The sequence below is a fragment of the Adiantum capillus-veneris genome, chromosome 30 (assembly GCF_014529385.1).
Source record: "Adiantum capillus-veneris isolate H3 chromosome 30, ASM1452938v2, whole genome shotgun sequence".
Taxonomy (NCBI): domain Eukaryota; kingdom Viridiplantae; phylum Streptophyta; class Polypodiopsida; order Polypodiales; family Pteridaceae; genus Adiantum; species Adiantum capillus-veneris.
Window position 1 is genome coordinate 31,695,921 of NC_140960.1, and position 13,111 is coordinate 31,709,031.

The 13,111-nt window shown below is 41.1% G+C and overlaps 1 protein-coding gene across 1 annotated transcript; it reads left to right on the forward strand.

Annotated features, from left to right (window-relative positions):
- Window positions 1-11,159: 11,159 nt before the first annotated feature.
- On the forward strand, window positions 11,160-12,875 carry LOC147417751 (uncharacterized). Its single transcript, XM_086507432.1, has 2 exons — window positions 11,160-12,033; window positions 12,382-12,875. The coding sequence occupies exons 1-2, from the start codon at window positions 11,309-11,311 to the stop codon at window positions 12,533-12,535; spliced, it is 879 nt and encodes a 292-aa protein (XP_086363558.1). The 5' UTR covers window positions 11,160-11,308; the 3' UTR covers window positions 12,536-12,875.
- Window positions 12,876-13,111: the final 236 nt, after the last annotated feature.

A 13,111-nucleotide genomic window follows, 5' to 3' on the forward strand; every position in this document is an offset into this window, starting at 1 on the left:
TAAGTGAGAGGTAATAAATGCATGGCCTAATCCAAGGAATCTACATGAGCTATGAAAATTTGTTGGTATGTGACCATACTATAGACGCTTCATAGCAAAATTCTCTCAAATAGGATGACATTACATGACTTAACAAAGAAGAACGTTAAGCACTCATGGACTGCTAAAGAGAAAAATGCTTTTAAAAAGCTCAAAGAGAAGCTTACCTCACAACCAGTGCTTATGCTTCCGGATCTCTCAAAGCCATTTGAGGTCCAATGTGATGCTTGTGGTGATTGCCTTGGAGTAGTCTTGCTTCAAGAAGGGCATGCCATAGCATAGAGGCGAAGGCTCAATACCAATGAACGGGTCTTGGGCATATATGAAGAAAAGCTTTTAGGTGTTCTACATGCCCTAGACACATGGAAGCACTATCTATTGGGGATTCCATTTATTTTGCGAACAGACCACCAAAGTCTCAAGTACTTCATGACACGAACCAAGCTTTCCAACAAACAAATGAGGTGGGAAAATTTTCTTTTACAACTTTATTTCCATATTGCTCACATTGTTCATAAGCATAATCAAGTGGCCGACGCACTTTCAGGACGACCAAAAATCAATGCGGTTTCTATAGCAAGTTACAATAGTCTATCTTTTATGATAGCTGAGTATGCTACTGACCCTGACTTTAAAGACATAATGTCAGCCCTTGCATTGGGGAAGAAAGAAGAACCATTTGCCTTGCAGGATGGCTATCTTAGGATGGTTATCTTCTCCATGGTTATAGGCTATCTATTACCCACTCTCTTCGTGAGAAAGTCATGTATGAATCCCATGCTCCTTCCTATGCGAGGCATAGAGGTATTCAACCTACTCTTTGAGGAGTAGAAACGTACTTCTATTGGCCTACCATTAAAGTAGACATACAAGAGTATGTCTTAAAATGTGTGGTATGCCAAAAGTCCAAGTATGATAGAGGGAAGCAACCTGGGTACCCGCATCCATTACCAATCCCTAATTCATATATCCATGTATTTTATCTTTGGATTACCCAAGTCTATCCATGGAAATACGGGAATATGGACAATAGGCGATAGGTTTAGGAAGCAAGTACACTTTATTCCTGTCAAAAAGACTATTAACGCACACCAAATGGAAACCCTCTTTGAATCCCAGATTTTCAAACACCATGGATTGCCAACATCCATCGTGTTAGATAGAGATCTTAGAATGACCAATAATTTTTAGAAAGGTATCTTTGAAAATCTAGGTACAAGATTGAATTTCTCTTCGGCCTATCACCCACAAATAGATGGCCAAAGTGAGATAGCCAATCTTACGATTCTTGATCTACTAAAGACTCATGTTACAGAAGTAGATCAATGCTCACAATGGGATGAGTACATACCCCTTGTAGAGTATGCGTACAATAATATTGTCCATACTACTATAAGAAAGGCACCTTTTAAGATCATAGAGGGAAGACCTAAAAGTCCCTCGGTACTTAAAGCACATGGAAATATCTTCGTTGTTGATGAGTATAGCCGTGACCTACAAGAATCTTTCCAAAAGATTAAGGAGGCTATATCCATCTCTCAACAAAGGCAAAAATTTGTTGCTGATAAGCACAAAAGGGCCTTAACATTCAAGGAAAATGATTGGATCTTACTCAAGTTTCCCAAGGCTCGATTGAGGCAAATAACGGGCAAAAATCCTACGGGTATGCTAAACTAGCCAAAAGATACTATGGTAGTTTTTAATTCAATCCGAACCAGATTTACATATGGTAGCTTCACAGAGTGGGTTAGATGATTCATCATCATATTGTTGACAGAAATCGATGATCAACGTTAAAAAGTACCCCACCCGGGTTTGGTTCATCCAGCCGCTATTTTCTTTTAATGGCGGAGGCAGAACAAGCACAGTATGACATTGCCAATTGTGGCCTTAGCACTTAGTCTCAATGACTGGCAGGAGATGTAACAGCTTACGTTTGCGTGTCTTCTCACGATGGATATGTGTTAGCTGTAGCCTTTTCAAATCTTGAGGGCAATCAATGACATGGCTTATAAGCTGAAGTTGCCAAACCATTGGCTCATACACAATGATTTTCATGTAAGCCTACTTAAGCTCTACAAAGGTAAGCCACCAAGAAAACCAATTATTGAAGACTCCCCAGAAATTGAAGACCAAGAAGAGGTGCTACAACCCAATGCTATCCTTTGATATGAAGAGCGAGTGCCACTGCATGGTAAGATTATCCGGCGATATATTATTAAGTTCAAAAATTATCCTTTTGAAGATGCTAGATGGATACAAGGAGTACAACTTAAGGATAGTAAGAACCTTGTTAATGCTTACAAGGCTACATTACAATAAGCAAATGTACATGTTTCTTTTAAATGATCAATGCTTTTATCTTATAAAACTAATTCTCTTTTTAAGGTGCACAAATTTAAATAGTATGCATGCTTAGAATCATGTTTGTGTTGACTACGTTTCTTAAACACCAAGTAGAAGTTTTACTCTACTTTGGAATTATGATATGGACTAAAGGGTAGACATGCGTGTGGTAGCTACGTCTCCCAAGCACCAAATGGAGTAGTCATCCATCTTGGAATGATGTTGTAGGGTAACAAGGAATCCTCTACCCGCTATGAAAAATAGACTAATGACCAAGACTTTATCTTCTCTACCTCATAGTCAAGGACGACTATGGTTTCAAGGGAGAGGTGTTGTCATTAAATCTAATATCTAGATTTACCAAAATGACTTTCTCATGTTAAACTCATCATTTAATATGGGGAAATAAAAGGGAAACAAGAGTTAGAACATAGATATGAGTTTTTAGGCCAAGCTCAACATAGGGCCAAAAGGAGATGGTTCCATCTCAGCAAGGGCTCACAAGGAATTGGTCTACTGAAGAACAATGCTTGCATAATGGAGCTTGGAAGACCTTAGAGTTAGCTTCATTAAAGACCTCCAATGCTTGGTGTAAAAGTCCTTAGACCTTAGGCAAGCTAGTGTTGTGCTTGAGGTGGGAACTGCCCAAGCTTGAGGTGCTTGTCGTGCTTGCTGTTTAAGGTGATTGAGGTACTTAATGAATAAGGTGCTTAAGTTGCTTCATGAATAAGGTGCTTATGGGGCTTAAGGTGCTTAATGACTAAGGTGCTTGAGGGGCTTAAGGTGTTGCAAAAGTCAACAAATATCCCTACATGGGGGGGCGAGCCCTACTTGTAGGAGCATGAGAGAGAACACACACACACACACACTCACTCAAGCCAAGCCTAATCTAAAGATGCAACAAGGACACATGTCAAGCTCCTCTCCATGCTGCCCTCATACGCTGCCTAAAGACTATTGGTTGATCCCTAGAGGGGTCCAATGACAATTTAGCTAATTAAATTAATTTATCATGCATTTACCAATTCCTCTCTCTCAAAGGGGAAAAGAGGACACTTGTCCTAAGGCAAGCATGGTTGCTTGATATGCACTATGCATGTGATTGGCTACGCTTGGAGGGGTCCAATCAAATGCAAGAATGAGCTACAAGGGGGGGTCGACCAAAGCAAGGTCTAAAGGAACCCAAAGATTGTATTGCATAAGTCTCTCTTTGTATCAAGCCTATTGGAGGGGGGACCGGGCTCCACACAATATGGTCCTCAACTGCTGTCAAGTTCTCTAACTCTCTCTCTCTTACAAAAGTATTGTTCATGCCAAGTTAATTAAGTATAATGATTATGTTGCTACCACTAATTAAGTTCACCCTCTATTTTCTCAAAATAGTCTCATAAAGATGCTCACTATAGTTCTCTTAATTCCGCTATTCTCAATGTTCATAGGTGATTTACATTACATTGGTATTAGAGCTATTGTTTCTCTTTTCTTGCTTATGAAGAGAGGTCCTTAAGTTGTCCATGAAAGGTTGGACCTGTTCATTGCAATAGGGTAAGTGGGACATGGATCTATTATCTTGGTTGAAAAGGACTTAGTTCGAGGTACACCATTGAGAATTATAGTCTTTATAATGGAGTCTCTCGGGGCTTGCCTTTGGCTTAACCATTATTGAGCTACTAGCAAGCTCAATAGGAACCATAATCAACCGAGCAATGTTAGACCATGTCCACTAGTCTTTGCAATCAGCAGTCCATAAACCATGGGTGTGGCTGCTTGATAACTAATTTTCAAAGGTAAAGAAGAGTAGGGACTAAGGTTTTTGAGGGTACCAAAGCACAAAATAATTTATACATAATTAGCATGGCTGACAATAACCAAGAGAGTAGAATGAATATTGACAACTTTGATTTTGCACATGAAGGTGCTAATGATGATGCCCCCATGTTTGTTATTTATCTTGTTACTAGGTTTCAACAAGCTATGGGAAACCCTGCTTTGCAAGCAAAGTTACTCAACAACTTCGTGCTTACGGGATCTCCCTTCCTCTCCAAGAGGAGAGAGAGCTTGGGAGGCCTCTTGATGAGACTCCCAAAAGATGACTCTCTCCCACGACTAGTCAGAAATGCAATAAATTCATGAAACATATACTCCCCCCCTCGATCGGAATGGAGGGTGCCCATAGTACATTTTGAGACATTTTCAGCCATAGCCAAAAATTATTTGAAGCACATAAGTCCTTCGAACTTTGCTTGAACAGGATACACCCATGCATGCCTGGAGTAATTATCAATGAAAGCCACAAAGTAAAGGTAATTGCCCAAGGACAGAGTGTGCATTGGCCCACAAACATCGCAATGCACAAGCTGCAACCTACATGTGGCTCTAATTGAACCATCCTTTGGAAACTTCGAACGCTCCATCTTACCCAAAATACAGGCTTCACAAACATGTTTGACATGTGCTTCAAGAGGTGGCAAAAAAGCAACGATAGCAGATTTCTGCAAAGGCAGCAAACTGGCAACATTCAGATGCCCAAAACATGCATGCCAAAGTTTTGTATTTGAAACAGCCTTAGAATCCACAACTGCATTTGCAAAATTCTACCCACACTCGTTATACAAAGTGAGCTTATACATCCCACGACATAATATGCATGGTGCAACAATCTCATCACAAAAACTGAGATCATGAACTATACATCTGCCATCCACAAATTTCACAACAAGACCACGTCTAGCAAGTGCAGATATAGAAAAAAGATTCTTCTTGATCCCGAGTACATAAAGTGCATCAACAAGTGTGAAAGAACTGCCATTCACAGCAGTCAGCACAATCTTTCCAACTCCCTTAACAGGATAAGAGGCATTGTTGGCACAAGTGACTGAATTTCCATGAGGGACATCCTTGAGAGAGGTAAACAAGTCACGATGAGAGGTAATATGCTTTGTAGCACTACTATCAAAGTACCACACTTCAGATTCTGCAGCAACTGACAAACATGCATCATGGACAATAGGATCAAAGTACCACACTTCAGCTTCTGCAGCAACTGACAAACATGCATCATGGACAATAGGATCATAAGTGCACTCTGCACTAAAAGTCCATTCTACATTAACATTAGCATCACAGTCTCCTTTCACAGAAGACTCAACAATAGCTGCATTCGTAGTGGAACCAGCCTCTTTGGTCTTCAACTTGGGACACTGCTTGATCAAGTGATCATTAGCTTTACAATAATGGCAGCACATCTTCGTTTTTCTCTTATCACCAGACTTCCCAGACGAATTTCTGCCAACATAAGCATTAGGAACAAGTTATTTACCACTCGCAAAAGAACCATGAGAAGTGGCTACATTATTGTTACCACCTTTTCTTTGAGCAGCAATAAGACCTGTTCAACTGTACGCTGTCTAGTACTGTTTTTTCTGGAAAGTGACTCTTGCAACAGTAATGTGCATAATATATCAAACTTGAAAACTTCAGGAGTTCCTTGGGTCATAAGTCTCCAAGTACTAGCAAAAGTCTGGTAAGAATCTAGCAAGGCATCAATAACAGTTTGCACAAGGGAGCTGTCTAAAATGACTTCGCATGCAAAAATAAGTTGCTCATTGATATCCTTGACACCAGCAAGGAAAGTTTCCATGTCATCTTCCTCATGCATAATCTTCGACTCTAGCTCTTTACGCAGCAATGCAATTTTTGCCTCATTGCGACTTGCATAAAGACCATGAAGAATATCCCAAGCCTGTTTTACAGATTTCACTGAACGAATGTGGGGAGTAATAGTGCGCTTCACAGACAACACAATCAATGCATGAGCCTGTAAATATTATACATCCCTACCTCGTTGTTTAGCCATAGGCAGAACAGCTCTGGCAATATCAATCCTGCCACCGAAATTGCAACGTCCTCAACATCGTGTACATCCTCAGAACCAAGACGTATTTCAATTCCTTACACAATGTTCCAAACTCCCTTTGACACAAGGATATGTTGCATCATGCAAGCCCCCATAGGGTAATTTTCCCCATCGAATCTGTCCTCATCAATAAACATCTTGAACACATCTATGTTGTTGTTGGCCAGACGAATGCTTGCACTTGATGTGAAAACTGCCCGAAAAGAGGAGAAACAAAGCGGAAACAATACGTGCTATATAGCACAAACCGTAGAAGAGTGTAAGGGACCTTTTATGCAATAAGCGGCACTAACAAAATTTTTGCACAAAATAACAAAATAACATGTGCAATACTACCTGTAGTGTAAACGGAGGCCGAAATGAGCCCGAATAAAAAATCTGAGGAGACAAAGCTCTACAAGCTTATCCAAAACATTTATCGACCTACACGCTTGCCAAACCTCACAGAAATCGAAGAAAGTGAGCAGACGTGTGTTGGAGTTGCTGGTGACTAAGCCCGGGAGGATGCAACCTGCTCTGATACCAATTGTTAATTAGGATTGCAGGAAAACACACATACCTTGGAGAAGAAGAAGGAAGCTCAAGGCACACAACAGAGAGTGTATTACTTAATGTGTGATGGAAAGATGAGATAGCCCTAGAGTGATGGGTGTATATACAGTGCACGGGGGGAAAAACCTCCTAGTGAGGGAAAAATGCCCCGACGGTCTTAAGTGTGTTCACACACATCACTACACCACATCTATATTGTAACAAGCATCAAGAGCATTGAAGGTATTTTTTTCTATTAATCACAATGATAAATCGAGTTAACCTGTTGTGAGGAGCTTAAACTCCTTAATCCTAATGAAATCTTGGTTATGGTGCCATTAACGACCCGCTTTGATTATTGAGAAAGCTTTACTTGAGGTCTGTTTATGCTCGTGGTGATTGTTGAAGTTATTTTCATTTGTTGTTCTCTCTCACACACATCTCTCACAGCCAGAGGCCCCATGCCTTCCTGGCTCACCTTCGAACACATATCCCTCGACACCGTAAAATAAAATTGGAAAAAAAAATATAGATTGAATAGGAAAAGGGTGTAATTTATTTGTCAAAAATTCATAGATAAGGATTTTTATAAATGTCCTTGAACGCACGCAATATACACAATTTATACATAGTGATCCCCGCAAGAGGATAGCGCTTGAAGATATTCATAAGACGACCTTTCGAACAACTTTTGGCCTATATGAATTTTCGGTACTCCATTTTGGACTTACCAATGCATTGACTACCTTTTTTCGAATGATGGAAAGGCTCTTCAAACCTCATCAAAGCTTCACGAGAGTGTTCTTTGACGACATCATCATGTACTCGAAGGCTATTGAGGAGCATAAGCAGCATCTTCTTATAAGATTTTAAGTTTTGAGAGACAATAAACTTCACAATAGTTAAAATAAAAGTGTGTTGTTCTTAAAAGAGATTCAATATTTAGGTCATACTATCTCTCAAGGAGGGATCCGAATGGACCTTGCAAACCTGGAGGTAATAAAAGAATGGCCTATACCAATGATCTACACAAATTAAGAAGCTTTATGGGAATGTGTACATATTATAGACACTTTATAGAAAAATTCTCGTTCATAGCAAGCCCATTGTATGATTTGACTAAAACGATTGTTAAATTTGTATGGACCACAAAAGAGAATGAAGCTTTTGAAAATTCAAAGACATAGCTTATCTCTCAACCCATGCATTACCAAACCTCTCAAAGCCTTTTGAGGTCCAGTGTGATGCTTGTGGACAATGCCTTGGAGCTGTTAAACTTCAAGAAGGGCATGTCATAGCATATGAAAGTAGGAGATTGGATGACCAAGAAAAGAATCTAGGCATATATGAAAAAGAGCTTTTAGCTATCTTACATGCTCTACATGCTTGGAAGAATTATCTCCTAGGCACTCTATTTGTTTTGCGCACGGATCAAAGTCTTGAATACTTTTTGATGCAAACTAAATGAAGTGATAAGCAAATGAGATGGGCAAATACTCTCTCACAATTTAGATGGTAAGCACAACCAAGTGGCCGATGCACTTTCACGAAGGCCAAGGGTGAATGCTATATCAATAGCTACTCACAATGACCTATCATCTATGATAGATGAGTACGATATAGATCCAAAATTCAAAGATGTAATGTCCGCTATTGCACTAGGGAAGAAAGAAGAACCATACAATGTGCAAGATGGTTATCTTCTCTATGGCAACAAATTATGTGTTACACATAATTTACGTGAAAAGGTTATGTACAAATCTCATGCTCCACCTTATGCAGGCATAGAGGTATTTGATCTACTCTCAAGGGGGGTAGAGATGTTACTTTTATTGGCCAACAATGAAGGAAAACATACCGGACTATGTTGCCAAATGCATTGTATGTCAAAAGACAAAGTATGATAGAGGGAAGCAGCTTGGCTTGCTTCAGCCATTGCCTATACCTGATTCCCCATGGGAAAGTATATCCATTGATTTCATCTTTGGATTACCCAAGTCCATACATGGGAACAAAGGAATATGGACAATAGTAGATCGGTTTAGAAAAAAAGCGCATTTTATACCGGTCAAAAAGACTATTAAAACACACCATATGGAAACCCTCTTTATCTCATAGGCCTTTAAGTACCATGGCTTATCAACATCTAAAGTATCTGATAGACATCCAAGAATGAATAGCAATTTTTGGAAGGGTCTCTTTGAGAATTTGGGTACTAAGTTGAATTTCTCCTCGGCCTATCACCCACAAACGAATGGTTGAAGGTCCAACACGTCAACCATTGCCTTGACGCATCCTTCATGATTCTGGAATGTTTGTGCAATATTACAAGCCCTCTTTAGCACTAGTAATGGGGGCCGCCACTGTATTGGTCCCCTTACCTTAGTTATAGGAAGTAGCAATTTATGTGATGTAATGCAGACTCTCTCTCCCCCCCCCCCTCTCTCTCTCTCTCTTCATTCGAGCAGAATCTTGTCACCTCTTTTGTAGCCACGAAATGACGTGCCATCAACTTTGCTTCCACTTGCAATGCATTACCATGACCACCAGCATAGCACTCATGTGCTCTCTCCACCTCGATTAGTGATTTCGTGCTTGAGAGAGTTGGCTATTTAGTAAGGTCTCTCCCACTACCATGCCCTTGGTTTCTTGACACGCCACCTTTGCATTCAGCACCAATGGCCACGATTGGCCCTGCCATGCCCACCATCTCTTCATATTAGTTGTAAAAGCAACTGCCCTTATCTTTCTCATCTGCAAGAGAGAGAGAGAGAGAGAGAGAGAGAGAGAGAGAGAGAGAGAGAGAGAGAGAGAGAGAGAGAGAGAGAGAGCACAAAGGATGTTGTGGCTGGATGGACTTGGCTAGAGAACGTAGATGCCAACATGTGGTAGGACGTCTCCTCTCTCTCACACACCTCTCCCAAGTCCAAGCGCGGATATTGCTTGAAGCTATCAGAGCTACCACAACTCACATTTGCAGCTACATGTAGAGCTTTCCTTATGTCAAGCTGCCTTGTCGCCTTGTGAAAACTCAACATTCCTAGTGCTAAGAGATGTTTCGCACTAAGCGAGGGTTAACCCCCGCTCTGCATGTCATGTTTGATTTTCTCTACCCCCTTCCTCTCTTAGTAACTCTGCCAAAAGAGGCGGAGTTACATAAACCAACGCCAGGATGCGGTTTCATCCACAAGAAGACAATGATGATGCCGTCACCTTCACCCCCAGGCTTGATGTGTGCGAAACACCTCTAGCTCTACCAAAAACGACATAGTTGGCTCTCATCGGTAACATTTGAAAAGAAAGGATGAAGCGCTTAACTCCCTTGCAACTGTTGTAGTTCAAAAAACTTGGCCCTCCTTGGCGTGCGAAAGCACTCTAAAGTGCATGGGCTTTACCATTCTAATTTCTATAGTTTTAGATGGTGGGCTCCAAAAGATGTTATCATCCATAGTCTGCACTCTCTTTGGATTTGGACTGACATTCTTAGCTCAAGAGACCATGTGTCAGCATGACACCATTGGGCGATGGCCAGCTTGCTAAAGTTAGGCAGAGGGGGAGGGGGGCACACGAGGGCACCCCATGGTAGGGCCCTAAGTATAGACATTGTAGGCCCTTGAGCCTTGACGTTTTGACATTTCTTGTAGTTCTTAAATTGGAGAAACCGAACTTTTACACTAGTTTTTTTTTAGCATTATTATTAAGCCCTTCTCTTTGTTAATTTCTAGACAATATGAAAAAAAAAAATCGCGACTTGAGTAATGTATGTGATGAGAAATTTCTTAGGTAAATTTTTCTTAATAACTATCTGCAATACTCAATATGCTTAATTCGTCTATTATTTATTCTAATAAAGAATTTCGTGAAGAAAATAAAGCACCAGTAGATAAGGCATTTTGTCAGCCGTTTCTTAGATAAATTTTCATAATTAGCTACAAAATTCACCTTCCTCTGAATTGCTTCTATTATTTCATTTCCTTTGAATTTTGGCTCCTTTTCAATGGTCGCTTAAAATATTCTTTTTTCCGAGATAGCAATGAGCGTATCTAATTTTTAATTTCAAAGCTGATTTTTCAAACGACGAAATAATAAACTATAAAAATAAAACAATGCAGCGGGTGACCCGGCGCGACACCCGCAGAGAAGAGAAAAATAGCAATTGACCTTTGGACCGTCTCCAATTTGACGGTATCGTTAGAATAGCTGCTTGATTTGACGGAGCAGCTAGAATTAGCCCCACCTGCCCTGCCCTGCCCTCCAGCACTTCCATTTTTAGAGAAGAGGAGTCAGGAGTCAGGACTACCTTGCCGCTCTCGCTGTTTGGGCTTTTCATCGCCAAGGCTCGTGAAGAAGGTGCCCACTCGCCATCGCCAGAGCTCGCGACGAGGGTGGCCACTTCTTACCTGCGATTGACATCGCTTCTACAGTCCGATAGGCGGAAGGACTTCCTCTCTGCGGCTCAAACTCTACTTTGGAGGCATGCTTGGTTGGTGCCCTCACCCTTCTCTTCAGAACAGAGCTTCTGCCGGTCGGACTTGTCTCTCACAGAGTCATGAAATTGTTCAATTCTCTCCCTTTCTCGATGAGAAGCCTGTGCTTCAACCTCCTCATCAAACTGTGATTGGTTTTGATCTCGGTGTTGATGTCGAAACCAGTAAGAGCTTGAATACTCAAGCTTGCGACAGCCCCCGCTCTGTTCTTAAATCTCATCACCCACAGTCGGCCTCTCCCCGTTCGCCTCTATCTGCCCTTGGGAGCCTACTTGCTGATCGTGGATGTAGAGGGAGCAATGTCGTCAAAGGTGAGGAATCTGCTGCAGATAAGCATGCTTATCATCAGAATATATTGAAGAGGGAGGATGCTACATGTGGTGCTGAAAGGGTATGTACATACAATACGTTGGACTCAGGTGCAGTCTCCAAACATAGCAGAGCCAGAGCTTCAAAGAATCGGATAAGGGGGAGAGAGTCTCCCTATGATGTGTGCAGAGAGGTTCATGGTATCTGTCGTTTTGGTACAATTCTGAGCAGTGATGATGAAGATGAATGCTGTGATAAGGAAATTGACATCTCTATGTCCATTTTTTCTACTGCTTCCCCTGTTTCACGTCACTCTGTGTTCTGTGATCGAACACTGGACTTTCTCAGCAAGTGCTTCCGATGTATGCGACAGCTCCAGGATGGGAAGGATATCTTTATGTACAGGTAATGCTCTATCCTCATTGTTTGTAAATGTAGAGTATCAAGGGGAGTAATCAAGCTTGAGCGCATACAACATGATGCAATTCAGTACGCTACATGTCTCAGAGTTGTTGTGCAAGAGCTTAGCTTGCCGTATAATTGTGACCAAATACAAGTTGAAAGTGCAGATCATGCGATCACGTTAAGAAGTTCTTAATGAGGTTCAGCATTTCAAGCATTGTGCTAAAGGGCTTGTTTGATAAAATTTTCCTGTGAAGAAGTGTGTGAAGCTTTGTATCATCATCCACATTTTTTGAGTTCAAATTATGGCTTTTTTGAAAGGGAGGTACTGAGATTTGTGGTAATTTCCAGGGGCGATCAAGCATTCTGCTCTCAGGAATGCCGATACAAGCAAATTGTTGCCGACGATCGCAAGCATAGAAGCCCAGTGGTAACACCTTGTTTTTCTGGAGTCAGAAATGACCACAGAAGCGTGGTGAGGCCAACACAAGCTGCTTTTGCGTAGCACTAAGTATATACATGTGGTTTGTACATATATGTAAAAAGCGATGTGGAATTGAGTTTTGGCGAGTGTCGCAAAGCGAACCCCTTTTCAAAGCGATGATGAGGACACAGCGCATTACAATTTTGCATCATACAAGCAAAATTCTGATTGTATGCATTGAGATTTTTAGCCTCTTAGGGTGGAGAGTATGGGATATATGCTTTATTTGTACAGGCACTTCGCCATTCAAAACCTGGCCAGAGTGAAGCAAAAGGGCCAGAATGCTCAATATGCTTGTATGGAGTCAGATTCCTTGGAATGGAGAGGGGTCTTTTGCAAGGAAAAATGATGTTTGTTTGGATGTGGTTTAAATGTTTTGGAATACTAGTCACTTTCGAAATGTCATTGTTTTCCCTAGTTATGTATGTACGGTGTGTGCATAGTCATCTGTATGCTCAATCCCGGAGAGCCACTCTTGAATGTACTCTAGTGACTCTAAAACCAAACAATTTAAGCAGTAAAAAAAGGCAAGAACAATGGGGAATGCTCGATGGTTAACAGTGTATGGTAATGAACTGCATATCTTTACCTCTAGGG